Source organism: Pseudochaenichthys georgianus, chromosome 16 (genome assembly GCF_902827115.2).
Source record: "Pseudochaenichthys georgianus chromosome 16, fPseGeo1.2, whole genome shotgun sequence".
NCBI classification, from domain to species: Eukaryota; Metazoa; Chordata; class Actinopteri; order Perciformes; family Channichthyidae; genus Pseudochaenichthys; species Pseudochaenichthys georgianus.
In genome coordinates, this window is record NC_047518.2 from 2,136,875 (window position 1) to 2,154,541 (window position 17,667).

General features: G+C 40.6%; 1 protein-coding gene and 1 pseudogene across 3 annotated transcripts in view; one reads left to right on the forward strand and one right to left on the reverse strand.

Annotated features, from left to right (window-relative positions):
* tsnare1 (T-SNARE Domain Containing 1) overlaps positions 1-17,667 on the reverse strand; it is a 341,252-nt gene that overhangs the window by 148,868 nt on the left and 174,717 nt on the right. For all 3 annotated transcript variants that reach the window (XR_011644584.1, XM_034101918.2, XM_071205781.1), the window contains exon 8: positions 9,254-9,409. Coding sequence is in view for 2 of the 3 variants with exons in the window: in XM_034101918.2 (XP_033957809.1) it covers positions 9,254-9,409 (156 nt within the window). In the remaining variant the exon portion in view is untranslated. The remainder of the gene's footprint in view (positions 1-9,253; positions 9,410-17,667) is intronic.
* LOC139435433 (uncharacterized) overlaps positions 9,562-17,667 on the forward strand; it is a 10,393-nt pseudogene continuing 2,287 nt past the window's right edge.

The window sequence follows — 17,667 nt, forward strand, 5'->3', positions numbered from 1 at the left end:
ATGTGCTACTCATATGTGCTACTCATATGCTCGTATGGTAGTATTCTTCTTACTCTATCACAATGTGAGCACTATCTGTTCCTACAGTAGTGATCATGTCAGCTTTCAACTTTAAGAAACTGGCGCATGCTTTATCAAAATGCCTTTCCTGTTTTCACCACGCAAAAGACGCAGTGCAGTTACTCGAGATAGTAATGTTTGCTTCCTGATGCCCAGTGATCTCTTGTCAATGTAATACAGGAGGAAGTTTGGCTCAAACCCGGTAATGGGATTCATTTTTTAACACATTAAGGTTCAGATTACTCGCCAGCGTTAACATATCTCTAGTTTAGACAAATAAAACACTTGATCAGGTTTAAGGAAGAACCATGGCTTGTGTTGAAATAAGCACTTAGGGGTTGCAAATCCATAGTCATGGTTAAGATAATGGAACGTTCAAATCATGCCTTCTGTTGTTGAATTGTGTATTTAGTAGTAGAAGTCCATCAGGCAATATCACTTTTTGTTTTCATCATTCATTGCATTTTATTAAAATAAAATGTAAATAAACCTCTGTCTTCTTTTAAATAATATATATATTATATAATACAAATAGTAGTTATAATAAAAACCTATAATTGAGTTATCTTTCATCAAACAGACCAATACTTTAATTAAATATCAGCTCATTAGCAGGATTTAGACATATTTATTACTTTAATGACTTTGGTTTACCTGCTGTCCCCATTTGGTTGGCCTGCATTATGACTGCGCATGCCAGTGTCACACATTTGTAGAAACCTGAAACCTGTATCACTGCGCTGCGGTGGATAATCAGGTTGGACTTTAGATTTCACAGAAGGCTGATATTCTCATTATCTCCAGAAGGCCAGCGTCAGTACGTGATCTGCCATCACACTGTTAGCTTCAGTGCGTAAAGAGAGACAAATCAATATGGTTTTGATAGCCAGGGTTAATAACAAATGCTATTGCTAATAAACCACTTTCTCTCAGATCCTTTGTGCTGATGGTGTTAAAGCTGTTTGTCTGCTGGGATGATTTATCTGCAGTGTTTCCCACTCTACCTGCCTTCACTCAAGGGTAAAGTGTGGATGTTTCGCCCTGATGGTGCATTGGTAGGACAGACACGCTCTGCTCCTGGCCTCCTTCTTTTTTCTTTCTACTAAACCAGGTGTTGTATTCAGATTGCCCTTGAAAGCCGTCCTCTGTTATGCCATTTTTTATGAAATGATCTCCTGTGCCAACGCATATAAAGTGCAGCTGGAAGGGGACGGTGTAAAAAGGGATTGTAAATGTGTAAAAGTGCTGCGAAGGACAGAAACAAATGTTCTCCATAATTCTTGTAAGAAGGATAATATGTCCACAAATTCAATTACAAACAGCCCAGGACAGCTATTAGTTCCATGGTATCATTTGCTTATCTATGATGATATTAACAATCAATAATGAGTTCTTATCGGAAGTTGTGTTCGGACAAATCGATTCACTGGTGTGACTCTCTTAGTTAGCAGTGTCAATAGCAACACTAGTATTGTTATGAAGGCTGTAAATAGACTTTCACTAAATATATATTAATTTCATTTCATTTCAAATCTTTATTTATACAGATAAAATCCCATTGAGATCATTGATCTCTTTTCCAAGGGAGACCTTAATTAATTAATTAATGACGGTGATAGATATTTTGCAGCTGTTTGGACTTGTTCTTTTTGCAATTGTTATTAACACTGGTTTTCGTTTTCACCTTGTGAGTCTCTGACACTCTATAGATACACGTGAGAATAACTCAATACTTAATGTTAAGACCGATGATGTCTCAGTAAGAACTCCAGAAGTGGGGGGGTAGGCAGTTGGGTAAAAGTCCATTGGAGCCATCTGGCGTTGCCGCTGGTGTGACCACATGGCAAGATGGCCTCTAGTTTTTATATTAAAAAAGAGAAAAATAAGGCTTTCTTTTTTTGTTTGATGAGGGGATATTCAATAGGTTCAAGATATAACATATTCTCATGAACAAACAGGACCTATACATAATCATTAGCCTGGGTGATTTAGGGATTACGTGCCTTGCTCAAGGGCATCAAGAGTATCAGGAGGTGAACTTGCACCTGTCCAGATGGAGCTCCGGTTCCCAAGCCAATGCCCCATGTACTGAGATGTATTGATTTTTTACACATTAAAATATTCAAACATTTTTAAATAAAGCAAAGGTTAATGTAGAACATGAGCCAATTATTTGGGAAAGCGGTAATAAATGCAATGTAAGTATATCTTTTATATCAAATGCATATAAGACAGCGAATGAAAAACATGAGTCTAGGGTGAAAATGTAACCGACGGGGGACAATTAGGAGAACATAACTCAGGGGAAATGATCCATACAACAGCATCGTTTTGTGCATTCATTTTTGTGGGATTCCAATATTATCACATTTATCAGAACAATGGTTTCACCTGTGGGTTCTCCTGGTAAAAAAAAACATTTGCTCATTCTGGTGCGCCAATCCCACCTCCACCTGTGTCCAATACACAGTATACATGATCACTCGGTGCCCGTAACTGCCTTCAAAATAAAAGCATACAGAATTACTTTTACTAACAAAATTAATGACAATAAATAAAGATGAATTTAATATAAACAAAAACAGCTAGAAAATAAATGTCTAATAAAGAGATAGCTCCAACAATGAGTAAAATCTATCGAGTGTCCAGAACCTCAACTGGCATGAAATGTAGTTCATATTCTCCCTGCTCTCAGTTCTTTGGAACTCAAAAAAAGGTTGAAATCCACTGAAGCTATTGTATGCAGCAAGGAGGCCTTGGCATAGTTCACACGTAGATCCGTCTCCTAGGACGGCAACATTAACCTCCGAACACACCGGACCTTTTCCCGGGAGTCAGGGGGCTAATAATGATGACAGACTCTGGTCTCTCTTTGTCCTCTGGGAGGGAGAATGTGAGGGAAAGTGAGGTGTACTCACATCAAACATGGCTGATATATGAAAAGATGAGGTGGGGTGTTCGGAAGGCAAGTACAGAGGCGATGAGGGTGGTATAGCAGTGAAAAAGCACATTGTCAGATACTATCACTCTCCCCAAAGGAACCACATCAAGCCCCTCAGCACCTGTCTGAGCGCTGACTGTGACATTTACCCGTGCTGCTATGACTAAAGCACGACCAGACAACCCTGTCTGAAAACCAAACATCTGACTGGCCCATCTTGGCGGCTGCGCTGAAATTAAGCTGTCATTCCTGCCACCGCTCTTTCACTGTGTCACCCTGTGGGAGAGATTGATGCTCTCCCTTTTCTCCTCTCCTTTTCAGCTCCTTTGGTGGGATTAGGCGATTTGAAACGTTGATGGAGTTCAGACAGCTACAAATGGGCACACAGATACATCTTCATTATGCCAGGGAGTGCTCCTAAAACATTATCATTAGTCTTCAAACCTCAAAAGCTGGCCTGCCAAGTATAGGCTGTCATTTAAAAAGAAGCCTGTGTGTCTGGCTCCTATCTGCTGCCATTCAGCCATATGGATCTGAGATGGGTGATGAAGTTTTACAATGTCTTAAAAAGTTTCATCAGTAGATTTTTGCATAAATGGAGTGGCATGTTCAATAAACTCAATACAGAAGGAGTGCAGCGAGGCCATACACATCAACATGTGTTCCCACGGGGAAGGAATGGACTGTCCCTCCTAAAATACAAACATTTAAAAGGCTGTATTATGAACATGATGCTTTAAACAGCCACATCTGCCTCTCTCATTACACCTGTAATCACTCACTGAATTATCTCTCATTCACATCCCGTCATCTAGAAATACTATAATAAAGTTGTTTTCCAAATTACATTATGCTGTTAAACTTCATCATCACAATGTTATATTTCCTGGTAAAATGTTTTTCCGGTTTGTACATTTATGTCCTGCTGATGTTGTGTTGTACTATTCACCTAGGCACTCGCGTGAGACAGTCGCAATTTCTACAGGCTTGCACTACCTGTTAGCATATGGCATCTGTTAGCATCTAGCTCTCCTGCTTACAAACATTTAGCCATCCCTGCTTATTCAAGTAGTAGTTTTAGTTGTCTGCGATCTGCGGAGGCCAACTCCCACCTGTTGAGTACGGCTGTACTGAGGTGTTTTTCCCCCGGAGACGTCGCGAAGAGACGGAGCGGCTCCACCTGTTGCTGCCTGCGATCTACGGAGGCCTGCTCGTCGCGAAGAGACGGAGCGGCTCCACCTGTTGCTGCCTGCGATCTGCAATCTACGGAGGCCTGCTCCCACCTGTAGAGTACGGCTGCACTGGAGAGGTTTTTACCCCGGAGTCGTTGCGGAGAGACGGAGTGGATCCACGCTTCGGGCTTGGCCTGCTTCCACCGGGCATATGCTGCTGTGCGGAGGAGGATTTTACCACCGCTGGGGCCTGCTTTCCACCTGTCCTGGTTCTGCTGTCGCAGAGGCCTGCTTTCACCCCGGGGATACCACGGAGGGACCAGAGCGCTTCCACGCTGCTGCTTTCGCCTGTCCTTTGCTGCTGTGCTGATTTGCTCCAGGAACATCGCGGATACTGTGTGCTGGTCTGGGAAAATGGCCCATATCGTGATTCTGCTGTGCCTGTTAACTGTTTTGGACTATGAGAAGATCTCTAGTCATTCTGAGGAGTCTACTGGATTCAGGTCTGTTCTGCCACCCGCAGTGGGCATCCCCTGCAAAGGTTCGGATGTGTTGCTCAAACAATTTCCGGTTGCCTTGTCACAGACAATCTGCTCGACAAAATATGTTGTCTTTTTTGTTTTCCTGCGATGATGGTTCTTCAGGACTGCTTCTTAAGCTCTAATCACACTCTCGCAGACTTTTCCGGTGTTTCTAAATTAGATGACAATGTATGTGTGTCATTTAAGAGGAAAAGATGCCTGTTTTTGTTGTTGTTATTACTGTCAGGAAATGTACAACCTAACCCTGGTCCACCCAGTAGTAGTAGTCAGATCGCTACTCCTGCTGATTTTAAAGCTAGGTCTGGGTTGGGTTTCATCCACTTGAATGTGCGCAGTCTGTTAGGTAAACTAGATTTTGTCCGCATTTGGGCGGGCTCGACTGACGCTGACGTCATTGTTTTATCAGAAACATGGCTAAACAACTATTTTGCCTTACATGGTTATAATATGTATTGTTCCGACCGGCCTAATAAAGATGGTGGCGTTGCCATTTATGTTAAGAATAAGTTCAGTGTAACTACATTAGTTTCCAAATCTATCAGTAAGCAATTTGAATTTTTAGCCATAAATATAGAAGTGGCAAAGGGTCATGGTGGTGGGCCGTTACAGACCCCCTTCAGCTGGCAAAGACTCCTTGTCTTCGCTAGCAAATATTTTATCGCAGCTAGACTACAAGGAAATAGTGCTACTTGGAGATTTTAACTGGGACTGATTAACTGCAGTGTCAGAGGATTTTAAAAACCTTTGTATCTCTTTGAATGTTACTCAGATGGTTGACAGTCCTACTCGCCCTAACATTAAGTCCCCTAATAAATTCTCCCTAATTGATCTCATTTTAACTAATGCTCCCTATAAATACTTATCTGTGGGAGTATTTGCGAATGATCTGAGTGATCACTGTGTTGTAGCCACAATTAGGGACACTAAGGTCCAAAAGGTTAAACCTCGCATTATCATCAAGAGAGACATAAAACATTTTGTGGAGCAGGGTTTTGTGCATGATCTGTTTGGGGAAAAATCGATCTGTGTGCTGATGTAGAAACTGCATGGTCTTATTTTGATCTTGGTTTTATGGAGATCATTGATAGACATGCACCCCTGCGTACATTTAGAGTGAAGGGACGAGACAATCCTTGGTTTTCTGCTGAACTGTCCAGTCTCCTTCATGAGAGAAACAAGGCCTGGGCAAAGGCTAGGAAATCAGGCTCAGAGGTAGAATGGCTGCGTTTTAGGCAGCTAAGAAATAGCTTCACTTCAAATGTCAAAAGTGCAAAGTCGAAGTACTATTTGTCATTACCACAGAAAACCTAAATAATCCTAGGAAATGTTGGAAAGCCATAAAATCGATATCCACCGGTGAGATCCGTAATGAGCTCCCTCCGTGCCTTACCACATCATTTGGCTCTATATCAGACAGGGCTACTATGCTAAATTGCTTTAATACGCATTTTGTGTCTTGTGGCTCTATGTTTGATTCTGTGACTAACTCTGCTGCTGGGACTCTGAACAATGTGGTCTGGAAAACCCTTTCAGTTTTACTCCTTTTACTGTTGATGTTGTTCGTGAAGCTTTAACCAAGTTAGATCCTAAGAAACCGGCTGGCCCGGACAACGTAGAACCTTTCTTTTTAAAGATAGCTGCAGATTGTATTGCTCTTCCTATCACTACTCTTTTTAACCTCTCCCTCAGCACGAACACAATTCCAAAAGTATGGAAGTCAGCTTATGTCTTGCCTTTGCTAAAAGGAGGGGAGACAACTATTTTAAATAACTATAGGCCAATCTCTAAGTTGTCAGTTCTGGCGAAGGTGCTCAAATGCCTAGTGAGTGAACAGGTAAAGTTTTTATGTAAAAATGATATCCTGTCTAAACATCAGTCAGGCTTCAGAAAGCAACACAGCACCATCACTGCCACAATGAAAGTGGTGAATGACAGGCAGGTCTGCCTTCACTAACTGTACGGAGGCTCAGTCACTGGTACATGTTCATTTATAAAGCCATGTTGGGTAAACTACCTTTTTATATCTGCTCTCTGATCTCTCGACGAATTGAAAGTACTTATTGCCTGAGATCTCATGATGTGGTTTTATTCAATGTGCCAAGTGCTAGGACTGTCTGAGGGAAGACAGCTTTTAGATGAGCAGCTCCACTAACTTGGAACAGTCTGCAAACCTGTTTAAAACTGAGCACTTTGGTTCCCCTGCATCATTTTAAAACTCGGCTGGGTTACATGCTGTTTGATACTCATGGTACCTGTCACTGTAAATAGAGTTTGTAAACTGTACCCTGTACATTATGTTGTATGTCATCCTCATTGTTGTTCTGTTGTTTTTATGTTACATGTGTAACTAATGTGCTGCAGGGCACCCTTGAAAAAGAGATCTTTTGATCTCAAGGGGCTTCACCTGGTCAAATAAAGGCTACAAACAAACAAACAATGTCCCGCACATGATTCAGGTAGGTGGTGCCTGCAGTTGGTTTGCATCCCATGTGGGGTTAGGCTAACTAACACAACCAGAGCTGGTGGTTCAATGTCCATAGCCTCAAAGCAGCTATAATGGATATGTTTACAACAACAATTTATGTTAATGATTTTGTGACCATGTAAAGGGTTCTCTTATTGTTTGTTTGTTTGTAGCCTTTATTTAACCAGGTGAAAGCCCCTTGAGATCAAAAGATCTCTTTTTCAAGGGTGACCTGCAGGACATTAGTTACACATGTAACATAAAAGCAACAGAACAACAATAAGGATGACAACAACATTGTGAGGGAAATATTTTGTTTAAGTGTTTGTACCAAAGAGCATTTTGTGTTTCACATAGGTCTGCCATAACTTAGAGCAGGGGGTTAAAGGTTCCGCTTTCCTGTTGGGGGACTGTGACTAACTGCCAGAGGACTTTAACAGACTGTCTTTGTCTCTGAATCCATGTGCTTGTGATTATCGATCAGAAGACGCGCGAAATAGAGGCCCCTCCCGGATTCTCCGGTAGATCGTCTGTGTTTTCTGTGTAATGCTTCAGTGAGTTGAAGGGTTTCCTCAAAGCATGTTGTGTGAATGTCTTGAGCTCACTCACGGCCGTAGCTCTCAATAAACCCAGTGTTTGATATAAAGCGGACTCCAGCCTCCATTCCTTCCATCAACATTGCTGAGCAGAAAATCTCTCTCACAAACATAATGTACAGGGTACAGTTTATGGTGACTGCAGATATCACCTGCTTTACAGAGCGTTCTTCCTGAGATTCTTCCCTAGCCGCGAGCTGTCTATGGCCAGCATCAATTCAGCCTCTTCGCTCTTTTTATTAGCTGAGAGCTGGACCGTGGTGTCGGCTTCATAACCATGAGGGATATTACAAGGACTACATGTTATGATCTATGGTTTCATCTTATTGTTAAGCTGTAATGCCCTCAACTGTTTTTATGTTTTGATACACTTTGACCACTCATTATTTTTTCGCAGCAATCATTTGTCTGTGTAAAATCCACTCTCCACTACCGACTCAGCGCCAAACGGCAAACAGACGCAGTAGGTGCTAGCTGGAGAACCTAGCTGAGCCTTCAGCTTGTAAAGAGTTTTTGGAGTGATTAAAGTGAGATAATATCAGACTTACATTTATTAGGTGGACACAAACTCAACTCAAACTGATTGATAAATCAGTTGTCCCAAAAGTACTTGAAGTGTAAATATGCAAATATTTGCTAAGGGTTTTCTATATTTTAACTTAAGAGATGATGATATGTCTTAGTTGTGTTTGCAACTGCTTTTTGCTGCCCCCATGGGGCAAATAAACATTTCAGTCTGCAACTCAGGTGGTTGTTTTAGAACTGGAATATCTATGTTTGGCAGTGGGTAAGAACTGATGCCTCGCAGCAAGAGAAGATGAGCCCTGCTTCTCTCTGCATGGGGAAGTGCATGTTGGCATCTAGGCTCTGACCGAATCCCTCCTTTTCATACTGCATACATCAGAAATCATCAGAAATCGGTATCCAATAAGTTACTTAACATTTGTTATGTTTACAGTAGTTAACAGAATGGTGTATTCATTCATGCTGGTTTCAAAATGAAGTCGGGAAACATTATGATTCCATACACACTTCGCCCAGGTAAGAGAACAAACACGTCTGTATAAGCACCTTAGTAATTGGGTAGCATTCAATATCCTGCAGCAGCATGGGGGTACTGTGACAAAACACTAATAAGCTTTTGGAGGTGGGAGAAGTAGACGGCGCCTGTCGGAGTTTCTACTTACTAACTTGGCATGTGTGCGCCTCCTGAGAGGCTAATTTTGAAGAAAACAAATACTTGGTATGTTTTCCTTTTTTTGCTTATTCTTTGGAGACTATGTTGTACATTTAAATGTCCATGGATTCTTGTTTTTTTGTGTATACAACTAAAGGCTGTGCACAGGCAAACACAGGTTTACATTTCTTACCTGAGACAACTTAGTAAATGGGGCCCTCAAAGAATACAGGCTTATAATCACAGGAAGTCAGTAACGCTAACATGATGTAAGAAGACTGCAGGATGACAGTGTTCTTACTTCGATCTGCAGCAGGGCCTCCTCTCTTTGGTGAAGCACCTCCACGTCCTCCTCACTGATCTCAGACAAGAAAGCTTGAGCCCCTCCATCTGAACCCACTGCTTCTCCAAACAGAGAAACCTCCTCGGTCTGCTCAGTGGACTGGGTCTGAGGACTCTGTAAGAGAACACAAACAAATTACATTATAATATATAGTCCTGTTACTATGGTAGCAGATACAGTCTGACAGAGTGGTACCACCAGCACACTGTGGCCCCATTCCAATTCACAGAAAGGAACCAGGAATACTTTTCAGACCTCTAGTCGCAATGGATGTACGTAATCCAGAGGCTATTTTAGTTAGATGAGTAGTCAATTGCAGTCAGTTATTTTTCTTTAATGTTTATCTAAATACTCATTATACATTTACTAATTTAAATGTTTCCTCTCTATATGTCAGCACTTGAGTCAAAGGGAAAATATTTTACTTTTAATTACACTAAATGTATTATTAAGAACCTAACATGATCGGCTACAATATTAAGTGCTCACAAACCCCATACATGTGACCTCCAGTACTCACAACCTAACGTAAAGAAGAAGAGTAAAGCCTCAGGAAGTGCTTGTTTTTTTAAAATACTTAATTTCTCTAACATGAAACTGGCTATTATTCTTCTATGAAGGTTATTAATGTTCCTTTTCTTTACCATTAATTGTTAAAGTAGGGCATAGCTGTAGCCACCACAGCAGTGACAGAAATAGTCTATGTTTTCCATCATATTAGCCATTGTTCAGAATCAGAATACCTTTATTAGTACCACAGAGGGGAAATGTACGTTGTTACAGCAGAAACACAGCCGAAGACAGCTTAATGTTACGTAGTAACACAATGGGAAGATCAAACCAAACCATGTTCACTTTTGGAATTAAAGAACTGACAACTCATTAAAGTTGAATGTACATTTGCCAATTAGTGATATTTGAAGAGCGAACAGAGTTAGCTAACAGCAGAGAATGTAGGGACAGCTGAGACTGAGGATGTTAGTCCATAAAACTCATTACATGTGTAAACAATAGTCAGAGGAAGGCCTGGTTGAATTTTTTGCATTGCTAATGTGTTCCCCCTCGGTTTGGCTGACTACACAGTTAAGTCATGGCGGAGGGGTCAGAGCGGGTCAGAACACGTGGACCAATCGGGGCTGAGTCACAGGGCTGTGTCTACCGGCCACAATCTGACTCACCGCTCCACAACAAACTCTACAACATCGTGCTCCCTCCTCCACATGCATACCCTACGCAAATGATCTTGAATATATTAAAACATCACACAGATGGCACAGACTCTCAAGACAATCCTTCTGCTCAAGTTCACATTGTGCTGGAAAGTTCACACAGTTCCTCAAGTTCTCTGCTGTTCGTTCCCGTTCCACTCTGATGAAGTGAATCCAAAGACGTGGGTGGAAAGCAGTCAATAACAGTTGCATTGATCTGACAAATGTTTCTCTAAATGCATATGTATGACATCTGAAAGTCAGGACGCCTCTCACCATTTGCAATCCTTGAAGTGAAAAAGTACAACAGGAAATAGACTCCAACTGCCACTGCTCATATGTACGCTATGTACAATAGTTTTCACAATTTCTTCTCCCACAATGTACTCACGTTACTGCCTTCTTGGCCAGGTCAGCATTGCAAATGAGATTTTATATCAATGCTTTTTTATCTGGTTAAATAAAGGTTAAATAAAAATAAAAACTCAGTAGGCAGTGAACTTGCTGCTATGCTTTGAAGGTAATCAGATTTCAGCATGTCCTCCTCCAAAAAACTACCAAATAGGTCGATTGTTCAGCAGCTTATTATGACCTATAGTCACGTTTAAAGTTTAGCACCTCTAGTGGTCGTGTAAGAAACAACAATTTGCGGCATAGGCTCCCGTCAGAGTCCTGGATCGGGTCGGGTACCCGCAAAAAAAGTGATTCGCGGGTGGTATTTTTTCAAACGCTTTTTTCCGGGTTCGGTTCTCGGTAAAACAAAGATGATGCGGTCGGGTCGCGGGTGTTACATAATAAATATATTAAAATAATAATAATTTAGTTTAATGTTTAAATCCTCAGACTTCTCCCCCGTGGGACCGCGCATAATCATAACCTCTGCAGCGCATCAATCTGCTGCTGTGCGCGCCACATTCAAAATGGCTGAGGTGAAGCTCTCTAGCGGAGAATACAGCATTTTCAATAACACTTCTTCAAGAACGAAATCCAATGTCTGGGAGGCTTTTAGTGTCATCCTAGATGGAGACAAATATGCAACTGCGTGTGTTAATAATTGCACGTTTTCACTGCTCATATGCAGGTTCGGGTCGGGTTGCAGATCTTGTGCCGACGGGTCGGGTTGCGGAACTAATTGGCAATATGTGCGGGTAGCGGGGCAGGTTCGGTATTGCACGTCGCGGGTCTTGAAAATCAGACACGTGCAGGACTCTGGCTCCCGTAGATTGCAAACGCTCCGGAGGGTCGTATATATTCACAAATAACCCTCTCTGGAAAATCCAAAATTGTAGAATAGTTTAGCCATTAAAATGCTTTTTGATTAGATTTCTAGCGAGAAGTATATTGTACTTTTAGAATCCACGTCCAGTGGATGTGTGGGATCTATAGTTCGATAGATATTACGAAGATGATTTGAGGTCTCGTCAGGAGAACGTTAATATACTAAGTCTTTCCCCACAGCGTCCATGTAAAGTTGGAGTCAACCCTCACGGGGTGAAAACAGTATTTCCGGTCTCGAAGTTTTCATAATAAAACCGGAAGTATTCCCCTCACTGTCAAATGATTTCACAGTGATGTATCTGCAGTACTCATCCACTAAAAAAACATCAGTTTAAACTTGTTAATTAAACATTGATTGATTTAAATTGTGTACAATTATGTTGTGTTTTTATAACCTTCGATTCAGAGAAACAAATAGTTTTTTGGGAGTTTAGGATGGCCGAAGACACTACACTACCCGTAATCCTCAGCTATCGTTTGGGACTACACCATGTGCTGTTTGACAAACCCCGTGATTAGTCCTCAGCTCTGTGATTGGATGTTGGAGTGGCAGTGCGCCAATGTTACGCCGAGCGTCAAACAGCTCTTTGAAATGGAATGAAACCACAGCAGACTTTCCAAAACTGGACTCGAACGGGTCCAGCCCCCCCAGAACTACACATGCTGGCTATTGTGTTTCGCAACATGTTCTATGGCACATCTCTACTGGGAATTGTAGTTTGAAAAGACGTTTTTGTATTTCCCATAATTAGAAGTTGCAAGTATTAAACTGTGTACACTGGTGTTATCAAATTTAAAACATATAATTAATAAATGGGTGAAAATTGCTTGTGTCCATAATGGGCAGCATTAATATATAACATTAGCTATTTAATAGCTGGTCTTATGTCTGTGACCCCTCCTGTTGCTCATTGATCAGCCTTGAAACATGCACTTGTCAAGGTTCAGAGGCACATTTTGCAAATATGGCAGTAGCCATCGATCAGCTTAAGATAAGATAAGATATACTTTATTGATCCCAATTTGGGAAATGTTTTTGTTACAGCAGCATATACAACATGCAATGTATTATACTTTGTTCTACTCCACTACAATTCAGAGGTTAACCTGGTATTTTTACTCCACTACATTTATTTTAGTTACTTTGCAGATTCTGATTAATGATTTGAAATATAAACAACCCTTAAATCAGACTTTAGTTACACCTGAATCAAATTCAGGGAAGGTGATTGTCAAGTGCCAAAATAAACTATGCAACATATTAGACGTTAAGTACTTTCTCAGGCTTAATATTTATCTGTAAATACCCCCAACGTTTTTTTCTTATTCAAAAGAAGACCTTGACTTTAAGTAGTATTTAATGTTTGAATAAAGCCTTATTAGTTTGTCTGTTTTGCACATCCTCCTGTTAATATCTTTGGACGTCCTGCACTAAACTGTTTTATTGTAGAGATCACTACAGTATGTTCTTGATATTTTCTATTCTATATTTCTATCATTGACCTTCTACTTTCCCCCTATGTTGTATGTAGGCTACTCTTAATATTTAAATGTTGTCATCAAATATAACATATTCAATAAAAAAAAAATCAATTATGTGCTTTAACCACTAGGGGGTTAAACACTGTCAAGTTTACAGTGTTAACCCAATAAATTATACTTTATGAAGATGTTACATTTACACACAGCATACAATGCCATAATAACTTTATATTATTAGTAGGGCCGGGACTTTAACGCGTTAATTAATTACACAAAAATTAACGCGTTAAAAAAATTAACGCATTTTAATCGCACTTTAATCGCACTTATTTTTGCACAGCGGAACGTTTCTCACTGGATGAGTTTCAGGCGTACCGATTATACTGGAGCACCAACTAACGTTCATGACTTCAGCATGGGACTTCAAACAACAACAAACCACGGTGAACAATAGTCAAACATGAACGAACAAGCTGATGAGGCCCCGTGGATGGGAAATTTTGTTTTAAAAAACGGACGGATGGAAGCGTCGACAAGAGCACGGTTGTGTGCAAATTATGCAAAAAATAATTTGCATATCACCGCAGCACATCAAGCCTAAAGTATCACCTAAATGCAAAGCATGTAGCAGCTAGCGTGGACGTTAGCCCGACTCCGAGTGCAAGGAACCACACCCTGACCCAACCCACACTCAACCAGATGACTGGTTTCAGGGCCAGGATAAGTAAGTCCACGTCTGAGAAAATAACCAGCTCACTGGCTCACTGGATTGCACTCCACTTGGAGTAAAATCCATGTGAAAATTGCTTCTCACTGTTCTCAGGTCAAATATGTCCTTATTCCGAATTCTTATCAGAATTCTCTGAGTTTTTATCAACTTTGGTTCTTAAAACAGATAAAGTAATTATCGTAGGTGACTTTAATATTCATGTTGACGATGATAAAAATAGCCTTACTGTCGCATTTAACTCTATATTAGATTCTGTTGGTTTCTGTCAGAGTGTAAATAAACCAACCCACTGCTATAATCACACTCTCGACCTTGTTCTGACTTATGGTATTGAAATTGAGCAACTATTAGTCGAACCGCATAATCCTGCTTTATCCGACCATTTCTTAGTAACTTTTGAAGTACTGTTACGAGACTACAAAGCATTAGTCAAAAGCTCTTGCAGCACTAATCTGTTAGTGCTATAGCCACATTTAAGGAAGAGATTCCACCAATACTTAACTCGATAGCATGTCTGCATGTAGGGGAGGAAACTTATACAAAATGTACACCACCCCAAATTGATCATGTTGTTGATAGTGCTATAGATGCGCTGCGAATAAAATTAGACTCTGTTGCTCCTTTTGAAAAAGAAGAAAATAAAACAACATAGATTAGCTCCATGGCATAATGCCGAAACCCGCAAAATAAAGCAAAAGTCTAGACAACTTGAAAGGATATGGCGTTCCACTAAACTTGAAGAATCTCGTTTAATTTGGAATATTACTCTCAATGAATATAAGAAAGCACTGCGTAAAGCGAGAGCAGCCTACTACTCTTCATTAATAGATGAGAATAAGAATAATGCAAGATTTATTTTCAGCACTGTAGCCAGGCTGACAGAGAGCCACAGCTCCATTGAGCCTTCTATTCCCATAGCACTCAGTAGTAATGATTTTATGTGCTTTTTTAACGATAAAATTGTTACTCTTAGAAACTAAATTAATGACCTCTTACCTTTGACCAGTATAGTGTTATCAACAGCTCTCGGAAACGTAAGTTCTAATATTACACTAGATAGTAAACTACAATGCTTTTCAGCCATTAACCTTGAACAATTACATTCAATGATTCTCTCTTCTAAACCATCAACGTGCATGTTAGACCCAATTCCAACTAAGCTGTTGAAGGAAGTTTTTCCATTAATTAGCACTTCTTTATTAAATATTATGAATATGTCTTTATTATCAGGCTATGTTCCACAATCATTCAAAGTAGCAGTGATAAAACCGCTTCTTAAAAAGCACAACCTCGATCCAGAGGTTTTAGCCAACTATAGACCTATTTCTAATCTTCCGTTCCTCTCAAAAATTCTTGAGAAAGCGGTCGCAAAACAGTTGTGTGATTACTTAAAAAACAATGATTTATTTGAAGATTTTCAGTCTGGCTTTAGAACACATCATAGCACAGAGACAGCTCTGGTTAAAGTCACAAATGACATTCTAATAGCCTCAGACAAGGGACTTGTCTCTATTCTTGTTTTGCTCGATCTCAGTGCTGCATTTGATACTATCGACCATGATATCCTATTGCAAAGACTAGAGCACTTAGTTGGCATACAGGGAACTGCTTTAGGCTGGTTTAGGTCCTATCTGTCTGAACGCACTCAGTTTGTACGTGTTAACGAGGAATCTTCCACGCAAACCAAAGTTAGCCATGGAGTGCCACAGGGCTCAGTGCTCGGACCTATTTTGTTCACATTATATATGCTTCCGTTAGGCAATATTATAAGGAATCATTCTGTAAACTTTCATTGTTATGCGGATGATACTCAACTATATTTATCAATCAAGCCTGATGAAATTAATCATCTAAATAAAATTCAAGACTGCCTTAAGGACTTAAAAACGTGGATGACCTTAAACTTTTTGATGTTAAACACGACCAAAACTGAAGTTATTGTACTTGGCCCGAAGAATCTACGAAACAAATTATCTAAAGATATACTAACTATGGATGGCATTAATTTGGCCTCCAGTGAGACTATAAGGAATCTTGGTGTTATATTTGATCAGGATTTATCCTTTAACGCCCACATAAAATCAATTTCAAGGACCGCCTACTTCCATCTACGTAACATTGCAAAAATCAGGCATATCTTGCCTCAAAACGATGCAGAGAAACTAGTCCATGCATTTGTTACTTCTAGGCTGGATTATTGTAACTCTTTATTATCAGGGAGTACCAAGAAGTCAGTCAAGTCGCTTCAGCTGATTCAAAATGCTGCGGCTCGTGTACTAACCAGAGTTAGGAAAAGGGACCACATTACTCCTGTTCTGGCTGCCTTACACTGGCTCCCTATAGAACACAGGATAGAATTTAAAATTCTTCTTCTCGCCTACAAAGCCCTTAATGGGCAGGCGCTATCTTACCTTAAAGGCCCTGTCACACTGTCCCGAAATTGACTCCCGATGGACACACGATAAAGGAAAATTTCAAATTCGGCTGTGATCGTAGCAACATCGGGCCATTCGTAAGGGCATCTTAAGCCATCGTATGACCGCCGGTGGAGTTTCTCAGGCTCCGGCAGCAACTTCGAGAGCGGTGGCAACATCTTTGGCATCACAAAGCATTGCCGAAGGTTCATTTTCGTGTTGACTTCGTGTGTCCATTTTGCCCTTCGTAAGGCTTTCGTGAGGGCATCTTAAGCCATCGTATGACCGCCGGTGGAATTTATCAGGCTCCGGCAGCAACTTCGGGAGCGGTGGCAAAATCTTTGACATGCCAAAGATTTTGCCGAAGGACCTTGCGAAGGTTCATTTTCGTGTTGACTTCGTGTGTCTATTTTGCCCTTCGTAAGGCCATCGTGAGGGCATCGTGTACCCATCGCATGACATAACATGTCATGGTAACGTGGATATATAAAGGCTAACTCCCAAAGCTTCAATCACAATTCATCACAATTCAGTTCCTGCAGAATGGCATACTATGATGACGAGACAACAGGAAAAAGAAGGCAGCAGCATTGCTTCTTTTGATGCACCTCAGAGAACATGATGAGCAACTCTTACAGGTAAAAATTGTCTTATTTCACGTTGTCATTTATTGCTTTTTGTGACCTGCTCAATCGAAATCAGTAGCAGTGATGACACCTGTATTAGGACACGGTGCGCGATGTTTGCTTGCAGGTCGCTTCTCTGGTTGTTTTATTGCACAACAAAATCATGTAAACAACCCAATTTGTGTTCTGTGAAACTGAAAAGGATATTACATTGTTTGTGTTACTTTCGTTGCAGTTGTATCATACAACTGCAACTGCCGCGGCGCCAGGATTTCAATTTTGGGTGGGCCAATGTAATTTCGGCTGGGCCTGTTCTAATAGCCTATTTCTCGTTAACAAAAATAATATAAAAATAAATACATATCATTGTATTTCCTATAGTAAAGACACTTTTTCTAAACCCTTCTCTTTTAAACATTTTCACAATAAGAAGCTTAAATAGGCTATTATTTAAATGATTAAACGGCACGCCGCAATGAGTGAAATTAAATGTTAAACTACTGCATGTTAATTTGTTTTGGTTCACAATACATTGATACATTTAGAAACAAAGAGCATACAACGGCAGAAATACGGAATAATGAGCGAGCACCTGATGTGTGTCTGTGTGGTTAGACTGCAGCCTGGTGTGTGT